Raw genomic sequence first — 23,875 nt, 5'->3', positions numbered from 1 at the left:
CATCGCTGCTCTGTACACAGCATCTGTTCACACAGTTCAGGAGTGCTTGTCATGCCCCCAGGGGTGACGAGAGGGGGGCGCCGCCCCCCCTCCCTCCTCTTCCCTCGCATCAACCCAGCACATGCCTCCTCTTCCCTCGCAGCAACCCAGCACCCGCCAGCACGATGCAGTGGGAGATTGCTTGCGATTTTGGATGCAGTAGCAATGTGAATATATGCATATGTCACAGGATGTGTCTGAGGACAAAAGATGCCCACTGCCTACATCACATTTCAGAGTGCAGATCACCATCATAGCCATCGGTCGTGGCATTGGCAATCTGAGTGAGTTTAAGGTTACTTTAGAAAGAAAAAGTGTTCCAAAAAGGGGCACTCATGGACTATTTAATATCGAAGCATCCTGCTATGGAAGTATCATTATTGGTAGCCCAAGAAAAAAGGAAAACTTAAAAATTAACTTTTAATTAATCTATTAAAATATTAGCGAAATATTTTGGTGCAAAATTGTGTTAAAGTGCTTTTGGTGTAAAGACAAAACTGACATGAAAATAAAATGATTAGTGGAACTGCCATTAAGGCCAGATCTATTGCTAGACAAAGCTTGACGGTTACCTAAGGTGCCAGAGTATGTAAGTAGCACCTAAAACAATAACTATCACAATTCAATTACACCCCACATTCACAAAAAGATTAAGGGCCTGATTCATAGTCGCTCGCTAGATGCGGTTGCTCGCTCCGAGCGTATGCAAATCCAGCACACGCCCAGCAAGGCAGCCGATCGCACGGCAAGGCATTACCACGTCCACTATGTCTTGGCGAGCGATCACATTGTGTATGCAGACACCCACCAGCCATTCATAAGATGCCCACTTGCACACGTCATCTCCTGGAAGAGCATGAAAACATTGGTACATCGAGCACCATCGGATGTGCTCGCAGCGCTTGAGGTTGACTATACCTGGCCGCAAGCACTGCGATCACTTCAGTGTGAAATACAACCAGGTGACTTATACAATGACGCTGCCTGTTAATTATGCACGCCTATGAAACGGCATTGAAACACACAGGCATGTCTGCATTCGTAGCTCCACTCCCCAGTTTCTTGTGGCATGCCCCTGTTACCCCCCACAAACGGCCTCTTCTGTCACTCATTCAACTGGGTTGTCTATGCTGGGCGAGCGAGTGCTTCCCGATCTGTCGCAGTGGTTTGCGCATGCGCATTGTGATGCATACGCATGCGCAGAATGCAAATATCAGCCAGCTATGAGCGATCTCATCCTAGCGAGCAGGTCTGAATCAGGCACTAATTCCCTTCCTCAGTCCCTGTTCTAAACTAGACAGAGCTGTGGTCGTCAATAATTAAAGTGGGCCAGAACAGGGCGGAACAGCATTCTGTCACCTGTAATGGTAGGTGGAACTCATTCCGCTTTTGCCATGGCCTTGCACAGTGAGTGCGCAAGCTAGGCATGGTACTCCTTTTAGGATTCCGACAGCCTGCCCCACCAACTGCATCAATAGTTGATGTGGGTGGCACTAGTGTCTGTCAGACCATAGCCAACTCCCCCTTCACAGGCCCAAAATTATTATCTTGTGGCACAGCGAGAATGACATCATGATGTCACGGCCACTAGGCACTGTGCAGAAGACAAGAAGGTAAGATGGGCCTGGAGAGACATGGGTGGGGGCACTGGATAGAAACAAGGGGCTGAACAGACGCAGGGGGTGAACAAGAGTGACACAGGCGGCTGAGCTGAAGAGACACAGAGTGGTGAGATGGAGAGATGCAGGGGGCTGAGCTGTAGAGACATATGGGGCTGAGCTAGGAAAGATACAAAAGGTCAGCTGGAAAGATGCAGGAGGATGGTCCTGAAGAGATGCAAGAGGATGGTGCTGGAAAGATGCAGGAGGATGGTGCTGGAAAGAAGTATGGTCTATGGCACTGGAGAGTAGCAGGGGGCTGAGTTGTAGGGACACATGGTGCTGAGCTGAAGAGACGCAGAAGGGCAAGCTGGACAGATGCAGGACAGTCCTGAAAAGACACAGGGTATTGCACTAGAGAGACACGAGAATGGTTCTAGAGACATTCAAGAGGATCTGGCTGGAGAGATGCAGGGGAGATGGTGCTATAGAGAAACAGGGGAGATGGCACTGTAGTGATGCAAGGGGAAGGCACTGTAGAGATGCAGAGTGGATTGTGCTGTAGAGATGCAGAGGGACGGCGCTGGCGAGAGAGGAGAATGGAGGTTCTCCAGGATGTATGATTCCCATTTTATCCTGTCCCATAACTTCTATTACTATCTATTATTCCTACGCAAACAGGTGGCTTCAGTACCTCATAATCTCCTATATGCAAACTGACTCAAGACACAGGGCCTAATTCAGACCCGCTCGCGAGCACTAAGCGGGTCGATGTTAGGCCAGTGCGCATGTGCACGACAGGCTGCTCCGTCGTGCACATGCGCAAGACCCGGATAGCGACAGGCAAGCCGTCGCTATGGGTCTCGCTACAAAGAGGGCGTGCTGTCGAAGGTGAGTGACAGCACGCCCCCTTTGGTGGGCATGCTGGGGCGTGGCTGCCCCATTTACATCACAAATGATGTCAGTGGGAGTGCTTTCGGCTCTGATAGAGCCGAAAGCACTCCAGGGCTTGCGGCCACGAGACCCTACCACAAGGGTCTCGTTGCAAGCCCGATGGTCGCGATGGTCTTGACCATAGCGACCATCTTTTTGGCCACTCACCACAGCTATGTAAGCGGCCAGGAGGCCGCTCTAAAATTCAGAGGGACGGCCCTGATTCAGAGCGAGCACTCTGTCAGAGCGTCCGGCTCTGAATCAGGGCCACTGTGCCCAGGGAGGATCAATTTCTTTAGAAGAAGAAAATAATCTTAAGCACAGATGATACAAAATATAAAAAATCATGGGGCACTCAAGTGATAAAAACTTGTTTGAGGGGACCCATAAAAACCTCAGTTTTATGGCAGAAAAGATTACACTGATGGCATAGAACAAATTTTTCTTTTTAAGCGACTTATCATTGTTGTCTTAGCTGGTGGCAGGAGTGTTAAAAAAGCATCTAAAATGTATTTCACACTATCATTTGGTCCCTAAAGCTTCTGGTGCCCTAAGCAGCTACCAGGCCCTTGCCATTCAGTTTAAAATTTCCTATGTAGGTGCACATGGTATTTACACTAGTCATATGGAGGTTTTAGCTTGCTCTTATGCATCCCTTATTGTGTTTCCAATCAGTGCAATATAAATATAGTGACAACATTTTAAAGAACAGTTTTACGTGCTTTGGGTGCCATCAAACTGTTTTGCACCTCTGGCAGTGGCAAGGCACCATCTCAGAGTAGCTCCACCCAATGTGAGTGTGTGGGGTGGGTGGGGGAAATTAGTTCCACCACCTCTCTAGGTCCAATTTAAGCCCTGGTGGTCCAAGCTAACAAAGGGTGTCTTCTAGGACGCACAGTATGCGCGCACTGAACATGAGTACATAGCATACCCTAATGAAGAAATTATCCAGATGTTTCCTGTACTGTAATTCAACATATAGATACTGTACACACTGCAGACAGGGCCATTCATGCAATACTCCAACTCCTGAATGGAGATTAATGGTTTTTATAAAAAGCAGATCTTCTGTTTTCATACATATGCTTGGATCATGGCCAGTAAAATATTTATATGGATATTCAGCCCTAATCCCTAAAGTGTTTGATAAATCTTACCTGATCTTTACACAAAGGTTGGTTTTGGGATTCAGGCAGAACTTGCATTCACCACATTGTGGGATGTAGAGAGGGATGACTTTGTCACCTAAAAAGCACAGTATATATTAATTGTCAAGGTGAAATATAATCTGTTTTTCACTGAGGAGCACTGAGCAGTTCTATATGCTATATACAAGATTAAAATTGCCTTATTGTATAGGCTCTAGTAATTGTTATTAAAAATCTTATTCTATATAAAATACATAGATTCTCATGTATTTGGTTTGTGTTTTTATCTCACATTTGTATTTGTTATTGCGTTGAATTATGATTGTACTTTACCATAAATGTTGTGTCTTTATTTTTGCACACATACTGAAGGCATTTTTACATAATTTCTCATTTCAGATTATGTTTATTTGATAGTGGTGTGATTTAATTAGCAAATTTCATACTTTATTTATATTTTTTATCTGTGGATTTTTTTTTCTGCTGCAGACTATCTGGAACTGTTTTCCTTGCTGTAGTTCAGGTATAAGAAACCTGTAGATTCCATATGTAGTCCCATTATGCAAGGCTGGCAGCATAGTGGGAACAGGGAGTATGTAGCTATGAGGCCCAGGGCTTAGGGGGCTCCAAACCCAGGTCATATAGTTATCTACCAAGTTCCCATAATTGACTAATAAGCAATTGGGTCTGGTCCACTGCATGGCTGAAAAGCAGCACTCGACTGTCGGTAAAGTTCCAGCTGGCACTATCAGAGAGTAGGCTTTCCATCCGACACTATTAGACAGTAGAGCCTTTGTGAAATAAGCTGAGGGACATGGATTGAGCTCCAGGATTAAAATTAAGAAGATCTCCACTGAAAGTAGAATTTCCTGTTTTAGGAAGTATCCCTATCAGGAATTAGCTGGTTGTTCCCACCCTCGCTTCCAATGTCTTTATACTGTAAACTGCAATCTTCTCATGCCTGAAGACCCTGCAGACAAGGGGCAGCCATGTAAGAGCTGCCAAAAGGGATAGAGCACTTGAAGTGTCACCATCGGCAAATAAGGTGAGGTAAAATAAGAGGTCAATGGAATATATATCTCTTACCAGACTTCAATGTAGGATAAGGCTGCCTTATAGGTGATATTCCATTTTCAGTTAGTGTATAGTGTAGTAGGTGTTATAATGGTACGAGGTGTGCATAGTAGATATTATAATGGTAAAGGGTGTGTGTGTACTGCAGGCACTGTAATGTGGCATAATCTGAACCAGGGGCACTGTAATATAGTATAATATGAACTGGATACACTGGAAACTATAGTGAGGTATATTATGAACTGAGGGCACTGTAATGTGGCATAATATGAACCGGGGGTATTGTGAAGTAGAAAAATATGAACTGGGGATGTTGTAATGTGGCATATTATGAACTGGGTGCACTGTAATGTTACACAGTATTAGCTGGGGCTCTCCAATGTGGCATAATATGAACTGGGGGCACTAAAAGGTGATTCTGCAGTTCCCTCCATTGACTAAAATGGTGGGAGCCGTTCATTGGCGGGGGCTGACCTCTCTCAGCCAATGAACGCTCAGACATGGCCCTACAAAGGGAAAAGCTGTGTCTGAGCTCTTCATTTGGGAGGTAACAACCATTGTGGTTGTTACCTATTGCGTGGGTCAAGTTTTCTCAGTCTTTTTATTTTATGAAGACCTAGGATCTTTACAGGGAGAAGAGGTCCAGTCCAGGTAATGTAGGTGAGTATGTGTGTATGTATGTATTAAAACTATACTGTCACGGTGTGTGTGTATTGTGTTTATTTAGAGATGTCTTTACTGGTGAATTACAGGTACCAGCGGGCCCTTAATGCCCCATATGCTGGTACTTGTGGTTCTCCAAGTACCAGCATGCAGGGGAGGCTTGCTGTGACCTGCAGTTCTACTCGTAAAGACAATGTTTACTATTCTTTTTTTACACTACACTTACACTATCAACCCATCACCCACCGCCCATGGGTGGTGGGGATAGCCCTGAGCCTGGGGTGCCCTGGAGAGGGGGACCCCAACTCCCCAGGGATCCCCAGCCTGGGCCGACTAGTGGTCAGGAGTAATGTTTCCCTGGCTGTGACATTAGCCCACCCCACTAGAAAGGGTCCGGTGCTGGTTGTGGAAATTGCAAGGGAACCCTACGCATTTTTTCCCCTGTAATTCCAGAACAAGGACCGGATCAGAGCATGGTGCTGGTTGTGCTAAGTACAGGGGAACCCTACGCAATTTTTTCCCTATACTTACACAACTAGGACTAGTTGTGTATTTAGGGAGGGACCGCACATCATTTTTTTAAAAGCATTAACTCTTTACAAGATTTTTACAGTAAGATACATGCATGCATCTCACTGATATATGCATGTATCTGTGTCAAAATGAACTGCTCATGCTGTAAATGAAAGCATTTGGGGCTTTGAAGTTCATTTTGGAGTGGGATTCGCTGTTCGATTTGGACATGAACATTCAAAATCAAACAGTAAATCCCTTAAACTGAAACAAGATCGAATTCGAGTTGAAAATCGAAAGCAAAATCCATTCTTGGTAAATTTGAGATTTGCTAAGGGATTTTGCTGTTCAAGTTCAATTCGAACTCAGGAGATTTCAGTGATTTATAAAAATTAATCTCTAATCGAACTGTAGGAAATGTACCCCCTGATCTGGCTGAGAGTTGGCTGGTGTGAACAGGGCCGGTGCAAGGTTTCCCGGCACCCTAGACAAAGCTTACCAATTGTCTCTCCCCCCAGACCAACTTCACTACTTTCATCACATGCTCCGTGCAGCCTGCCAGCTTCTATCTCACATCCCTGTGTCCAGGAGCTCATTTTCCTCACATGCAAATCTTCCCACTATCCTTCCCCCCCCACAGCTTTTCGCTTAAATATCCCCAACCAAAGAAACAGTTTTATATACATAGTGCACTATAGACCACTATGCTTTAAAAAACATAATTAGTTAATTTCCCCTACATTGGGATTCTGATAAGTGATAAGTGAATTATTAAAAATTATTATAGATAAAGAAGGTCCGCAAGAACATAATAAGTGAATTAAAAATCTATATCAACTGTATCCTGCTCAGTATATAATTTCATATATAAAAATCTAATTTACCACTTTTCACACTTTTATTATATAGAGATAGAGGAGAGAGAATTAGAGAGAGAGAGACCAATGGTTCCTGGCAGGCAGTGAGGGGTTCTTGTGATAAGCTAGGGCAGAGAATAGTAGATGGTTACAGTGGGCTGGTGATGGGGGTAGTGGGCAGGCTGAGGGAACAGGTGTCACCAGTTACTGGGGAGTATCTGCTCACCCCTAAACCTGGGTAACTCAGGTCACTACACAGCCAGCCTGTTAGACCCAGAGTGTATGTAGCCTCCACCGTGCAACTTATGCCCCATACAACCTGACCTGAAGGAGGCACGTACCCAGCTTATATCCCCTCTCACAACTCCACAGCGCTCGATGGTGCTCCCAGTCACTTATCACTTCCTCCCACTTACATGTCCCGTGACACTGCCATGGCTGCTTAGCCTGTCACATGTGTAGGACTTAGAGGAGAGGAGTTGCGTACTAGCAGACCTGGGAAGGGGAGGAGCACACCACCCTCAAATGCACTGCTAAGAGGTGGTCCTATGAAAATCTGGACCACTCCATAGTTTTCTCTGTGGCTGCTGCCAGCCATGAAGTGCCGGCCTGCGGGGATACAATGGATATAGCGGTGGCTGCTGAGAACCGTGGTCAGTGTTGTACAGTAAGAAAACATCCATCATTTTTTTTTTTTTTTTGCAGACGCAGTGCTGCCCTCCAACTGCTGCCGCCCCTAGGTAGCTGCCTAATGGTGGCGCTGGACCTGGGTATGACCCATTCACTCTGCTGTGCATGGGAGAGCAATGGTGAATTGGTGCCATAGGAAGGACTAGGCTGGAGACCTCCCCTGCATTGTGCACATGCTCCCTGCATGATGTGGAAATACCCCTGGCCCTGATCTAGTTACCTCCCCACCAACCCCCAATGGTGGGAGCTATGCAACTGCAGGAAAAATTATTAGCACTCAGAACACTGATAGTTAAAATCAATATTATAAACTCTGCAAATAACATTAAGTATAAATGAGGATCTTAGCGCATATTAGGCAAAATATCTGAGCCCATCACACTATTTTGTTGACATATTTCAGTCAAAAATAATAAAATAGTTAAAAAAAAAATATTACATTCACTTTCTATTTTCATTATTTTCTACTCTAGGTTAAGACTGGCAATGAAGTGAGCAAGCCGCATTGGCGAAACGATCGTCTTCTCAGTATGCACCACGGTTGTCCTATGAGATGGTAAGATACATACTTGTTTATGAATACAAGTGCAACCTGTACTATCCTTTATCTTGTTTTAAATCATAATACCATGATAAGGGGATACATTGTGGACCTTATAATGTCATTTGAGGCACTTTGATCGGTCATAAATAGGATCCATGGTCATCAGTGTGGATCACAGAAAGAGAACAAATATTTGGATGTACCAAATATCTTATTGTTGGATCATTGCACAACAAATCCTATGATATATTGACGATAGAATAATCTTGTAAGACCACCAGGAATTTGGAACAATATCTCTGTCATAATGGGAGAACAAATGTTTTTAGTATGACAAGTATTATGTAACATTTCTGATTCTGCATTGTAAAAGTAGAAATACCTATGGTGGGTATCATTTCAAGTTGCTTTAATTCGCCTATGCTTGCATGATCTGTCCCAATACCCGAACCATTGATTAATGGGTTTATTGTATGGAGATGCTTACCTGTGATTGCATTGCTTGATACTAGCAACATTTAATCCTGGTTTATAGGATTTGAGACAAGAATTTTACTCAAGTTTGTATGTTTTTTTGTGTGTTGGGTGATATCATGAGGCCACTTTATTTTAAAGGATATTGTAATAAAAGCTATATTTTAGGGAAATTAACTAACGCATAAGAGTATCCCAAACCAAGAGTCTTCTTTCTCTGTCTGTATAAATGCATAGTCTAGGTTAAGACCATTACCCACTGTACTATGGTGTGTGTCAATACCCACTAACACCTGAGCTTGTTTGTGTAGTGGCACATTTTTTATTTTTTAGTAAACCAACTCAGCACCAGTCCTATATTGTTTATATGCAGTTTCACGTGCGATTTGCAGTTGTGTTTATGGACACAAGTGCAGCCCCAAAAGGGCGTTAACAAGTGCAGGGCCAATTTCTCTCTGAGCAACTTTAAAATTGCAGGATGTTCAATCAATTTTGTAACAATTATTATTATGTAAATATATTTTGATACCTGGTTTAAACTTTGTGACACCTGGTCCAACACTTTCCACAATTCCAGCTCCTTCATGGCCGAGGATAACAGGGAACAGACCCTCTTTAAAATGAGTACTCACTGCATGAGCATCAGTTCGACAGACTCCAGTGGCAACAATCTTAAAACACAATGCATGCGAAAGATTAGAAGACTTACAGAGAATAAAAGCTTAGTGTGTATCCACACTGTCCATAGGAACCAAGAAGATTTTTAATTCTAAGCTACACACCAGCTCTATTTCAATGGACTAGTTTTATCCCAAGTCTCTCCTTTCCCTGAAGTTAACAGTTTACTGCTTCCATATTTAGGGGTCTATTTACTAAGCCTTGGATGGAGATAAAATAGATGGAGATAAAGTACCAACCAATCTGCTCCTGACTGTCATTTTTCAAACACAGTCTTTAAAATGACAGTTAGGAGCTGATTGGCTCAGTTAAACCACTTAAAATTGATTAGCCCTGTTTGGCTTGTCTGATGTCAGCGAAAACCTGCAGCCTGCGAGCCATGAAAACAGTATCTCCTTCAGCAGATGGCACGTCTTTTATTCTGCCACTATATATGTATTCCTGTCCTTCTACTGAAATCTGCCATGTAAGAGCATTGCCAATCAGTTCAAGTAAGTATATAAATTATACTAAAGGTAGCCCTACCCACCAATCAGTGTACTGCATTCTGCTCTCTGTGTGGCAGTACTGCTTGCACTTCCCTAGTTATGGCCCTGCCACCTACACACAGACTCACCCTCATACAAATAGATTCACCAGTATAGCTCATACCTTCTCAGCTCACTGGATATCATCTCCCCCTCTACTTTACTCAACCTCCTATTACGCTATTCATTGCTGAGCTATTTTTGCACTTTTTGGGCTGATCACACTTCAGCATCAGTATCAGGAATTATTTATGCAGTAACCTCACATATTATAGCTTCAGAAGACTTTGCCTCTTCCTGAGAATAGCACGTTTCTATATTTTACCTCACACAGCAAAACCAAACTAATGATAATGGGCAAAAATAAACTTCTACAAATTAACAGATCATCATGCACAAAGACTAGAACGGGACGCCAAATTCAAAGAAAAAGACTATGATAAAGGTCTAATGGAAAAAGAATTAAAAATACAGAAAAAATAGAAAGAGACCACTTACTTATTTATTACCAGTTATTTATACAGCGCACACATATTGCACAGCGCTGTACAGAGAGAATATTTTGCCATTCACATGAGTCATTTCCCAGTGGAGATTACAATCTATTTTCCCTACCACATGCTCACACATGCACACACTAGGGTTAATTTTGTTGGGAGCCAATTAGCCTACCAGTATATTTTTGGAGTGTGGGAGGAAACATTAGTACCTGGAGGAAACGCAAGCACAGGGAGAATATACAAACTCCTCACAGTTAGGACCATGGTGGGAGTCGAACCCACGACCTCAGTACTGTGAGGCAGTAATGCTAACTATTACACTGTCTGTGTTACTTACCAACAAAAGAGACACAAACACAGTCAAACAACAACCAAAATACAACAACGTCTATTTCATCACACAATTCAATGGAGCAACAGGTAGGATCAAGCATATTATCAATAGACATTGGCACATGCTGATGTAGGATGAACATCGGAAAACCATACAGCAGCAGATCACAGAGGCCTGCAGTGGGCGTCTTTTTACTGAAGGTTCCTCTTGCGGCTTTTGCATATTTTAGCACAGCGGCAGCGTACATAGAAACAGCGGCTGTGCTAAAGAGTACATCTCTGGGTCAGGCCCAAAGTCTACTAAAGCAGCCATTAGCAATGAGAGCTACAGTAACACTAGAACTCTTTTGTGCTGTACTTAGTGATATAAGCAGTAGACATTAACTGCAATTTTGAAACAAGTCCTAAATATTTCCATGTGGAAACAATAATAAATCATTGTTACCTTTATCCGGACTTCATGATCTCTTGGGGGAGCAACTTCTATTTCCTCCACGCTGAATGGCTTCCCTGCCTCCCATGCTATTGCTGCCTTACATTTGATAACCTGCCAAAATGCAGACAAAACAGATTACAATTTATTATGCTTCATGTTTTTACAAAAATGCAGCATGACTCTTTAAAGTTTATATGGAACAGAGGTCAGCATAAGCAGTGTATATCATTGTGCTGCACCATTTCTGCACGTTTCACATTCCTTACTAGAATGAAAACATGATTCTTTTTTAAACTAAAAACAATTCTGTACCTCTTTAGTTGTCACTCTGGAGATAGCCTCATGCTTTTAACATTAGACGCCAAAAGCCCTCTGCTTAATGTTCTTTGTAGTGTTTGTTGAACATTAGCTTACTTTATTGTGCATTTATATCGTTTGTCTCTGGTGTGCAGGCACACATTCACAGACATTCTGATCATGCATAAGTGAAATGCTTATACGTGGTTGCCAATATTTTAAAATAGTTTCCAGAGGCATCTAAGCACGTCAAGTATAATACTGTGGCGCACTACAGTAAACTGAATGAATTTGTTATAAAGTTCTACATATGTTTAATACTCCTTATTAAATATCAAATTATAAAACCCAGATGAGAAGAATAAAAGGTAAGTATTACAATTACAGTGCCTGAAAAGAGGCATATTATTGTGCAATTGGTCAATATTGAAAAATAGGAACATTTTCGGGGGTTAACCACAAATATTTAGTATCCCCCAGATGTATGAAGGAGGAACCACAGCAGGTATATCTGATACCTGCTGTGATCCCTCCATTCCCGCAGGCAGCCACATCCCCCATAGGTTTCTATGGGTTATGTGATGCTGCCAATCCGGAATGCGATGCATTCTGGATATTGGCCCCCGCAGCTAACGCCATCTGAAGATGGCATTAGCTACTGTAGCCTATGGGCTATACAGCGCAGGCAATTGCAGCCATGCATGTGCAGCCAGTCAGCATGACTGCGCATGCGCAGCAGTACCGGCACTGGCCGACAGCTCTCCGGGGACATTTTCGGAGCCCGTGTTCCTGCATGTCCCAGGTGATACTTTCAGATGCTATGATTGCATATTGCAATGGGATCATGGTCGGTAATGTCATATCCAGATCGCATTGCAATAGCGATCATTACTAAATGGGGGCCTGTGGATGAAAAGAAGGATACATTTTAGCTTGGAAAGGCCATAGTATTTGCTTGTCATTAGAAGGAGGTATAAATATTGGATGATGATTACTGTCACCAGTACAAGTGAAATGATTGTAAGTGGGTGTTTGCAAATCCTCCAGGGATGCTTGTATGTGTTTAGACAAAACTGTTTTCTCTAGAGTCAGATTAAGACCCCATGAGTCCCAAGGCAGCATACTGGTTCAGTACCCCCTATTCACCATTTGTAAAAAAAAAAATTATAAAAATGGGTTAGACTACTCTTTGCCTATCATTGTCAACTGTGTCCTAAAGAGGCACCTAGTCTGTCTATGGATAATTTAGCTATAGGGCTTGTGATGGTTTCCCATCTGCTCTGGATGCCCGCACTGTCCCCTTCTGAGCATGATGAAATGAATGGATAGTGGAGCCTCATTTGGGCTTTCATTCCTATTTTAATGTAACCAAATACCCAAATTTGCTCCACTGCACATGCACCAATCTATTCTCAGGGTCTCATCGCCATCTCCCTGCATACTCAAGACACATCGCCTGGATTCCTGTTAAGTAAAAAAAAATTGTTATGGTTACTGGTGACTGCTAATTACATCTTTCTTTCTTAGGGGCATATTTATCTAAAACTGTTTGTGTAATATCCCCTGAAAAAAGCAGTTTTTGAGGGCTAACCACAAATTTTAAACTTTACCAGGATGTATGTACAGGGGACTACATATTTGCTGTGGTTCCTCATTTTTGACCACAAAAGCAGCCCACATTGGTTACTATAGGTATAGGGAATGCTAAAATGCCAAATTTACCGAGCACTGGAATGTGAAGAATTTCTGTGCTTGTCTCCAGTAGCTAACGGCATATTCAGATGGCTTTAGCCATTGTAGCATATCGTTTACACTGAGCAAAAATTACCCCGGCTTGCTCCACTCGCACATTTGTGGTCTGATGGGTCCTGAACCCTCAAGCTGGGGGTTACCATCCTGGTGGTTGGGGGAAGGTTAGGGGTAGTATACTTAGGCATTGGGATTCTGACTGTCACTATTCTGACCTCCAGCATCCCGACTGCCATACCCAACTTGGGTCCCGAACTCTGAAGTAAAGTGATTGCATTAATGATCACTTTACTTCTAATATATCACAGGATCTGGTTCCTAACAGAGCCCCTGTCCCTGCATATGAATTTTGTTGCATCCCAATGATTCTTAATTTCTTATTGTGATGATAAACTGCAATAAAAAAATATAATTATCAGGATTAATTCCCAATAATTAGTAAAGATGCTCCTTAAGCTTTTACCTCAGCTCTGCAAGGCATAGATTATCTGAAATTTTAATTAAATGCATCATTTTTTTCAGCTTTCTGCCAATTGAGAATGGAGAGATGATTTTATCATTCTACATTCAATTTAGACTTACAGTAAATTAATTAAACTGTGCCAGTGCTTCAAGCAACAAAATATGTAATTTCTATTTTTAAAGACCCAGCAAAAAGAAAACCAGTGATAATTATATTTAGTAAATATCCCAACTAATAATAAGAGAATCTACAAATTGTGATTCCTTTTCTGTTGTTTTCTGCTAGAAAATGCAAATTAAAATAACTGCATATTAGAAAATGTATCTAACCTACCAAGCTGCAGTTTGCTACCTTTCTCATTCTTGGAAATAGCACTTTGCTGGGAGACTAAAGCCGCCTATCCACTTGCCGATTAAAATGAGCGATTGAATGATAATGATATCGTTATCGTTCAATCGCTCATTGTGCATGAATCGGGCATGAAAATGTCGAATACGACCAGCGATGCGCTGGTCGTTTTCGACATCAATCATCGCCTGAACATGCTGGTTAATCTGCCGATAACGACAGATTGACCATGTTCAGGGATGAGGGAGGGTGCCTACACTGAACGACTTATCATTCAGTGTAGGCACTGCAGGGGAAGAGGAATGACTGTACGATTACAATGTTACTGTCGTTCCACTATTTGCTAGTGGAAACGCAACATTATGCTCACACATTTGTTACAATGTATCAACATATATGCTTAATAATCCATGTTCTAGAGCAAAGTAAAACTAATTCTAAATCTTGTTTTCTAGCACAACAACAGAAGAGGAAAATGTATAATGGTGTGTGTACATATTACACATTTGTTTTACAAAGTTCAAACTAAAATGAATTTAGTTGATATCTGAAAAAATCTTAGTCAATGTGTACAGTAATAGTAGGCTATTTTTAATGCACTGTAGAATCAGATATCTCTTCTCTCTCTCTCTCTCTCTCTGTATATGTGTATATATATATATATATATATATATATATATATATATATATATTATATAATGTCCCTGGTTTAGCGGACTGTTAGTTCATTTGGGCTAATCTCTTGAACCACTGGACAGATTATGATGCTGTTTTCACTGTTCTATAAAGCATTGATCGAGGAAGGTTCATGTGTGTGAACCATTCATCTGTGACAAAAGAGAGCCGAGTAGTGACAATTTTAGTGAAGTAGGTCTCAGAAAAAAAAATCTTGCACCAAACTGCTGTATAGGGGTGGACCAGGGTGCTGAAACAGCAAGAGAGCATCTGAAACTGAGGGGTATATTTACTAAAGTGCAGATTTTTAGAAGTGGAGATGTTGCCAATAGCAACCAATCAGATTCTACTTAACATTTATCTAGCAAATTCTAGAAGATAATAGCTACAATCTGATTGGTTGCTATGGGCAAAATCTCCACTTCTAAAAACCCACACTTTAGTAAATATACCCCTAGACTTGGATAAAGCAAGTCACAGAAAAAACTGTTGTGCTGTGTAAGTGACTGACTGCTGCTGCAGGGCCAAGGGCTGCAGTCTCACTGGCTTTCTGAGACAGTGAGAGCCAATCAGAAATAACAATGTGCCCTGTTGCTTAGTAGCAGCCTAGAGAGGGGAGGGAGTCAGGGACTGAGCGGGGTCACTTCTGAGGCAGACAGAGAATGAGAGACAGCCTCAAATGAACCCATGAAGATGCTCTGATGCAGACACAGCAGCCACAAAGGAGCCATGGAAGGCATAGCTATCAGGATTTAAAAACCAACAATCATTGGAACATCATCAAATGATTTCTATTTGATGGTGGCAAACATCGGATTGCCATCATCACTACCATCAGAACAAAAGCATTGATGGTTAGTAACCATCAGATACCGATGTCCACTTCCTTGTGAACCTGCAGGTGGACTCAGGTCACTCCTCAACCGTGAAGTGCTTCCTCTCCAGCGTGATGTTCCCACTCAGCCACAAACTCTCAGTGAATAGGACGCACCTCCATGGAAGTCAGTGCTGTTCTCAGACAGGTTCACCACAGTGAGAAAGCTCAACAAGAAGCTCAGGAAATACAGGGTATATTGTGCAAAGAGGACATTGTTCATCGCCATGTTCTGCAGCTAGGGAGGGGTGAACATGGAGGATGCAGAAATGTGTTGCTGCTGATAATGGTTACAGTAGCTGCAATACAAATCTTACATCCATAAACCTCCTGCCCTTCCCAGCACATCCCAGTGGCTGGGCCCCAGCCAGCTGCAGGGCAGCAGCAGTGGTGGTTGAGATGAAACTGGGGGCAGGGGGCAGGAATGATAAGCAGGGGGTTGTGGCGAGATGCAGAGGACTGTGATGACAAGGCATAGGTTGTTATGAGATGCAGGGGCTGTGACAAGATGAAATTACTTCCGTGTGAAGCCGGAGCGGGTTGCTAGTGTTATGATATGATTATATGTTCATGTCATACACTAATGTTGGGTACACTTGATGACTATTGGCTAGCGAAATATATCAGTGTATCTGCATGTGTGTATGGCGACCCGCCGACTGCCTGTACACTGTCCGTAGGGGATCGCTAACACTGACATCCAACTGGGCGGGCAAATTTAAATACCTATCCAGTTGTGATGTCAGCCCAGATTTATGGAGCGGCCGATTGGCAAGTCTGTATAGCTTACCAATTGGCCACTCTGATGGCAGATCAATCCGTCATCTAAATATGTACCCAGCATTGCAGTGTAAGAGAAACAAAACAAAGTAAACAACTGAATAATGTACAATTCCAAGAAATAACTAGTTTTCTTTCTTACTAGTTTCCTGTACTTCACAGAGAAAATGTACACTCCAAATACTAAACACTGCCAATCAGAGTAAATATAATAAACTCTACATTATAACATAGATTAAATTGAAGGTGCTTAGCATAATTTTGGCCTGAAATATGAGCCCACTCATCGAATCCAGGTGACCTCATCATCAGGTGGGTCCCTAACACTAAGGTTCAATGCCAGGGCAAGGGACCCCCCAGGCCAGCACACCAACCACCCCAATGCATCACACTAGTGAGAGGTTTAAGTGTTAAAAGAAGCAGCAGCACTGTGTTGATATTATTACATAGCTGAGGCAGCCGGATCACTCCGTCCCTTGAATTGTATACATTTATTCAGTACTTACCATACATAGTGCCTTTTCAAAATGCAGTCTGCAAATGCCAGAGATCCATTTTTTTCCCCAATGTTACACCTTTTTTTATGACACTTTAATTATTACCTTTCAACACATCGCTCAACACATAGCTGCTGCATCTTACTCATTTAACACCTTTTAACACTTAAACGACTCATTAGTATGATGCCTTGGGGTGGGTGGTTTGTGCTGGCCTGGGCGGTCGGTCCCGTGTCCTGGACTTGAACCTTAGTGTTAGGGACCCACCTGATGATGAGGTCACCTGGATACGGTGGGTGAGCCCATATTTTTGGTTAAAATTATGCTAAGCACCTTAAATGTACTATTATTGCAGAGTTTATTGGAATTATTCTGATTGTCAGTGTTTAGTATTTGGAATGTGCACCTGCATTTTCTCTTTTATCTGTGTGGATCTACAAGTTTCAGCATGTAAGCACCTGTCATTATATTTAGAATTAGGGTGTGTGCAGTCCATGCCCCCTCATATAGTGTGCTGTACTTACCTACTGTACTGCAGAACAGTTGAAAAATATCTTATCTTATTTTACAGTCAATGTCTACACACCTGTACCCCCACCTTCATTGTAATAACCTGATCACTGCACATAAAAGTCAAGGTTAAAGTGGTGTGAACTGTATGCAGCAAAACTCGTGTTCATTCTATTGCAAATCCATCATGCTTAACGTTAGATGAATGGACTGATGTTCAAATAAAAAATTATGACAACTACAACTTATGTTTAAGAGCCATCTGCTTTTTGTATTAATACAGCTTGTATTATGTGCAAGGTTAAATGGACTTATGTTGTTTATCACTTTTTTTGCCAGATTTTGCCTAGATTTGTTATATGATGCTTTGAATCTTAAAAAGTGTTTATTATGCTTACATTTCCTCCTAGAGCAGGAAGACAATATTTAGATAATGATATACATAACAAGGAGCTAATGATGTTGGTGGTATGGTTACAATTCTTTAGCTACTGATTACTCCTGGAGAAAGTAATGAATGTAATTAGATAACAACTATATACTGATTATTCATCTTACTTTGTACACAGACACATTTATGAAGCTGGTTTAAGATAATGAGCAAACTTGGCACTACTGCATGTCTGTGGTCATTTATGGAATTTTCAGTTCTGAAAGTATCTTATTTATATATTTATTTATTTATTTATTTATTTATTTATATATTAATTAATTTATTTTTATTTTTGTGCTTCATTTTTTTTATAATTTTTTTCCAGACATGAAAGGTAATAAGGATTTATAAGCCATATGAGAATGGTTACTTCAAACAAATAGTTATTATTTGGGATGGGAGTTCTTCCATAAAACCCACAATAACTATAAGAAGACTTATACCCCTTTTACACCGGAGCTAAAACCTGGGTTATTGCAGGGTTAACCCAGGCAGCTCCTTCGTGTAAAAGGGGAGAGGGTTGGATCGCCGGGTCGAGTGACCCGGCAATCCAACCCAGGTAAATAGCACTGGCGTAGCCCATGAAACCCTGCTGTGTGTATGGCGCACTCCGGGTCTTGATGACCTGCAGTGCGCCACAAGCCGGCCGATTGGTCCGGCTTCAGTGGCGCTTGGAGATGACATCATCTCCAAGCGTCCACTTTCACGCCGGAAAAGCCGGGTCTCTGCAGACCTGACTGCAGTGTGAGCGGCGCCGACTCGGGAATATCCTGAGTCGGTGCCGGCTAAATTCCGGGTCTGATCCGGATAGGAACCCTGTTCCAACTCCGGGTCAGACCCGGAATTTTGTTGGAAAAGGGGTATTACTGAGGTTAGTTATGAACTGCAAAGGCTAGAACTGCAGCATAAATGTTCTGTTGTTACACATTTATGAGCAAGTGCACTTTGTTTAATGGGGCAGTATAATATATATGTGGGGAAGGAAATTTGCACTGGGTAATGGGAGGTTGGACAGATCAAGGGCATTTTCATCTTTGGAAAAGGACTTGATTTCTCTGGGTCTTACTGTATAATAGGAAATTTATGTTATCTTGCACTCCAAACACAGGAAAGAGCCGCATATTTTAATGTTAGATCCCCTTACTCACATAACAAATGTACTAAATCAAGCTACAACAAGTAGTATTTTAGACAAAAATGTTAAAATGAATAAAGGGGGGTGATTCTTATATGATCATAGGTTGAACTTTGAAGTGTTATTTTTACTTTATACATTCTGCACATTCTCCATAAAACTAGAAGCTTATTGCTTTTATTAGGGTGTATGCAAAGACTGTGAAATGGGTGTACAAATTGGAAAGCACTTTGGCCTAATGGTGCATACACACGGGACGATCGACAACGATAACGGGGTACGGTCTCCCGGGTGTGCTGGATGTTCGATATCGAACTACCAGCACACCATGTACCCACCAACGATGGCCAACGGGTCCCTATAGTAACCTGGTCAATATCGACCAGGTTGGCCTGCATGCACAGGCGATGGACGATATCGTTATTGTCCATACATGTCCACGCTTCGCAGGTCGTTGGCCTCCTAAAAATGCACAGTATGAACGATAACGATATGATCGTTATCGTTCATACCGTCCATTTTAGTCGTACCGTCTGTATGCACCATAAATGCGGGCTCATTAGCTCACACTTTGGTTCCAAAGCCTCTTTGGGCAGATTTATTTCATTAAAGTTACTTACCAACATTGCTCATTGGATACATACAAAAGTAACAAAATCCAAAATATCCAATAAGTAATTTTGTTTTATTTATCTAATGCAGGTTTGACAATGAAAAGAGTTTATTGCAGATTTGCATATTTGAACAGTGTTTGTAAATAACGCTAGCCCTCCACGGGATACTTTTAGGAAGCCGGTGGCCGCAATACCGACCGCCGGCTTCCCGAATCCTCAATCCCGGCTAGGGTTAAATGACAGGCATCTAAAATCTAGACGCCTGTCATTTTCCAGATGCCAAGAGACAGGCGCCCGGCATCCCGATCGAAGGGATGCCGGGCGCCGCGAGCGGACAGCCGCAGGAGAGGGAGGGTTAGGTTTAGGGCACCCGGGGGGGACTTATGGTTAGGCTCCCCCCCAGGAGGGTTAGGGTTAGACTAGGGGGAGGGAGGGTTAGGGTTAGGCACACCCGGGGGGGACTTAGGGTTAGGCACCCCCCTGGGGGACTTATGTTTAGGCAGCGGGTAAGGGGGGGTTAGGGTTAGGCACTCCTAAGGAGGGTTAGGGTTAGGGGGGTTGGTTAGGTTACTTTTTACTTACCTTAGGGACAATCAGGATTTCCAGCGCTGTCGGGCTTCCGCTGCCGGGTTCTGCTCTTTTGTCGGGCTGCCGCTGCCGGGAATCGAACTGCCGGGCATGCGGCAGCCGGGATTTCATACCGAATGCCCTCAACAAATGGTGTGTCAGCAATAATTATTCATACTTCATGTGCATCCAGCACAGTTTCTCTTTGTTAGTGATTATGTCAGACACCTTTCTGAATAGTCTACATAGTCATTTTAGTCAACCGTCGAAAGGAGTATGGCCATCCATAAAAGAAGTATGGTGGTCATCGACAATAGGTAGGTTATCTGCCTGATCTGGGTGTGTAGTATGCATTAGGCTGTGACCAACTTTTTACTGAATTTGCAATTGAGAATGAGGCAACAGGTCATGTTCTCTGGATTTTTTTTATCATGCACATGTGAGTTAATTTATTACGATGGGTCAGTAATTATTCCACCTGCTTCCACAGATAGAAATTTTAAAAATATGACTGGTTAGGAGTACTTGAGGACCAGAATTAAGAACCACAACTGTAGGGTGTTGATTCTGAGGACCTCATTCAGAGTAGGTCGTAGCGGTCGCACGGTCGTAAGGGAAAAGGGGCCGGATATGCAAATGATGCCCTCGCAAGTTGCGTCCCTAAGATCGGATCGTTAGCTGGCCGACCAAGGGGAGGATGCGGCCGTAAGACAAAAAATTTGCCCCCTTCTCGTACGCATTACACGTCATGTCCGGGCATATAAGGATTAATCGAGACCATCGGGAACCATCGGAACTGGTCGTAGAGCTTAAGGTTGACCATACCCTCTCTTAAGCACTACGATCAGGTCAGTGTACAAACCACCCATGTCACGTGTGTCATGACACTACTTTGTTAATTATGCACTCCCATAAAACGCCGTTCGCATAATTAGGCACGCCTGCGTTCGGATCTCCACTCCCCCGTTTTCAAGCACCTTCCCCTGTTACCACCCACAAACGCCTCAATCTGTCACTCAAACTACCGACCTGGCTGTGTTCAAGGAGAGAGAAAACTACAAAAGTGCGCTCCCGTTTGTAGTTTGTAGTTTTCGTTCATCTTCCGAACTTCCTGTCCAACCTGACGATAATGTCAGGTTGAACATGTTCGGGGATGAGGGAGTGAGCCCGGCACTGAACAAAATCATTATTGATTTCGTTCAGTGTTGTGCTCTCAGTGTTGTGCTCTCAGTGTTGTGCTCTCAGTGTTGTGCCCTGCCGGGGACACACGGGGCGATTTTCTCCCAGAGCAAAAATCGTCCTGTGTGTACGCACCTTAAGTGATCTAATGCATGTGCAGTTTACCACCAGACTCCCGTAGTATGTTTTCCTCTTATATAAGTAAGTTGTTTTTTTACAGTAGTACTATACAAATAGTGTGGATCTGTAAAATTATGTTTGCTTCAGTAAAAGAGGTTGCCTCTGCAGCATATTAAATTATTGTGCGTTCTACATATTTCATTCTATTTATAAAGGAGACCAAAATAATTTTTTATATATACTAACGCACTTCACTTTGGCTGTCAGGAAAAAACTGCACAAATAGTAATTGGTCGCTTGATAGCTGTCCTCTTTATTTTTGACAAGCTGTATGTATCCCATTCAAGATATGCAGGACATTTTCTGAAATTATACAGTTTATAGCAGGGGCGTATTTAGAGTTGAGAATCCGTATTCACTCACCATCCGGGGCCCCCTCCTCTCTCTCCGGTGGGCGTGGCATACTGACAGGTTCAGTAGACTCCGGGCACTAGTTTGTGCCCGGAGTCTACAGCACATGCGCAGGACACTGGGAAAATGGCGTGGGAGCCATTTTCCCGGTGATTTCCCTACTGCACATGTGCAGAACGCAGGGAAAGTGGCCGTTGCGGCCACTTTCCACGCGTTCTGTGTAGCGCCTCTCCAGCCGATGTGGGACTTCAGAGAGGTAAGTATTAGGGAGTATGGGTGCAGGGTGTACGGTGTGGGCCCCCAGTACCCAGGGGCCCGTGTGCCCCGCACACCCTGCACCCATTATAGATACGCCCCTGGTTTATATACAGTGGAGCAGCCAAAGAAAATGCTATAGAAACAGCTTTGCTCTCACTAGCTAATGTTACTGTGTAACTGCCCAGCACCTAACTGTGGAGAGATATTGAAAAATCTGTAAAATGAAGTTAGTGATGTTTTTAATATTATCTTTCATAAATTCAAAGTTAACATTGGTTCTTTGTTAATGTGGTGACATTTTTGATTACATACAAACATTATATTCTTTCAGTAAGTGACCTGCTTGTTGGATGCACGCTGACAGTTCAAGGTAAACAACACAATGACTAAATAGTCGTTCACACACATTTTTCACTTGAACAAGTGTGCATCAGGTAATGATTATACTCCTATATATTATTCTGCAAAACCTTTTATTTTTGTGCTGTTGCTGTTCTCACTGTAAAGTATAGATTGTACAGCGCTTGTCACAGCTATGGTTCTCTTTAACACTTTTTTATATCTTGTTTTCATTTGGCATCACAAAATATGAGTATTATGGGATATACCTATTTTTTACATTTTTACACCAAATAGCAAACAGGAAGTAGAGCAATGACTCCATGCAGTCTTTTAAATTAACATGTTGATAATTTATATATTCTATATGAGGGTCAGAAGGAACAATATCCCATTCCTCTTACTACTGTTGTCCCAAAACATAATTGTATAAGATACACACTCTTAAAAACACATGATGCTTAACGTATAAGGTTACTTAGTTGACCACGAAACTGAATTATAGTCATATGAAATTAGTGGAGATATCGGTGGATCTCGGGAGACTAGACTACCCTACTGCAGTCAAACGGGCAAAGCCACGAAGACGCATTTCACTGTGAATCACATCATAATTGTGTCACCTCCTGCTGCAAATGCAAAAATTAGATTTGTATTGGGGGGGGGGGGGGTTGAAGCTAGATATGAGGCAGTTCATGGTTCCACAGTTGCCCCTGGTACATCCCCCATCAGGATCTCCCAGAAGAGAGTCCGACGAGGTCAGCAACTATGTCACTAGTGTGTGAATTTGTGTGTCAGGCAAGTTAAACTGTAACCTCCAATGGGAAGCGACTGATCAGCATGATAAATTGTCTCTGTACTGCATACTAATGTGACATATATAAATAAACAATAAAATATAAATATATTTACAAAAAACATCTTTATCATAGAAGCTGATAAAAAAACTAATATTTAATATGTAACACCATTTCTAACTATATAATGTACACATTACTAAATTGGTTTCTAAAAATGTTTAAAACACTGCTTATTAGAAAAATTAACACTTTGCGCTCTATGAATTCTAATTTTGAACCACATTATTATTTAATACACTGTAGTAACTGCATCAGCAAAGTTAATAACATTAACTTGTATTATTCTGTGCAGCAAATCATTGGTGAGACTATATGTGGCAGGAAAGTTGAGGTGATATAAAGAACTTAGAAGATTAAATAGAATAGAATACAAGTAACGGAGATGAACAAGCTGGTTTCCTTACTTGCCCAACTGTACTCATGGTGACTTGTCCCTCTTTCCGAGTTGTAAGTTGTACAAGCTGTTTGTCTCAGTGCATGTTCAGAGTGGTGCCTGATATGGGTTAAATATCCTGCTCTATTACCAGCCCATAACCCTCCCAATTCCCCCTTCCCTGCCCTCCTCCCTCCTTATGTTCCTACACTGCACTACTGATAACACCGCAGTGTTTAAATACATTCTGTCATAAATGTAAACATAATTGTACCTATTGTTACTAACTTAGATCATGCGATTTGTAGCTTTATATGCGTCAGAGGTATTTTGATCACACATTGAAGGAATAGCTTAAAACTGTTTTTATTGATTGTGCGCTTGAT

The 23,875-nt window shown here is 42.3% G+C and overlaps 1 protein-coding gene across 1 annotated transcript in view; it reads right to left on the bottom strand.

The window, feature by feature from the left end:
- LOC148481547 (all-trans-retinol dehydrogenase [NAD(+)] ADH4-like) overlaps nucleotides 1-23,602 on the bottom strand; it is a 48,161-nt gene extending 24,559 nt beyond the window's left edge. Inside the window, exons 1-4 of the mRNA XM_088453263.1 lie at nucleotides 23,521-23,602; nucleotides 11,017-11,118; nucleotides 9,063-9,204; nucleotides 3,728-3,815 (exon numbers count right to left, since the gene is read on the bottom strand). Of these exons, the coding sequence (XP_088309389.1) occupies nucleotides 3,728-3,815; nucleotides 9,063-9,204; nucleotides 11,017-11,118; nucleotides 23,521-23,538 (350 nt within the window). The 5' untranslated portion in view covers nucleotides 23,539-23,602. The remainder of the gene's footprint in view (nucleotides 1-3,727; nucleotides 3,816-9,062; nucleotides 9,205-11,016; nucleotides 11,119-23,520) is intronic.
- Nucleotides 23,603-23,875: the final 273 nt, after the last annotated feature.

The sequence above is a fragment of the Taudactylus pleione genome, unplaced genomic scaffold (genome assembly GCF_031769625.1).
Source record: "Taudactylus pleione unplaced genomic scaffold, aTauple2 ptg000574l, whole genome shotgun sequence".
Taxonomy (NCBI): Eukaryota; Metazoa; Chordata; class Amphibia; order Anura; family Myobatrachidae; genus Taudactylus; species Taudactylus pleione.
The sequence above is the reverse complement of the archived record's forward strand: the minus strand, read 5'-3'. Positions and strand labels throughout refer to the sequence as shown.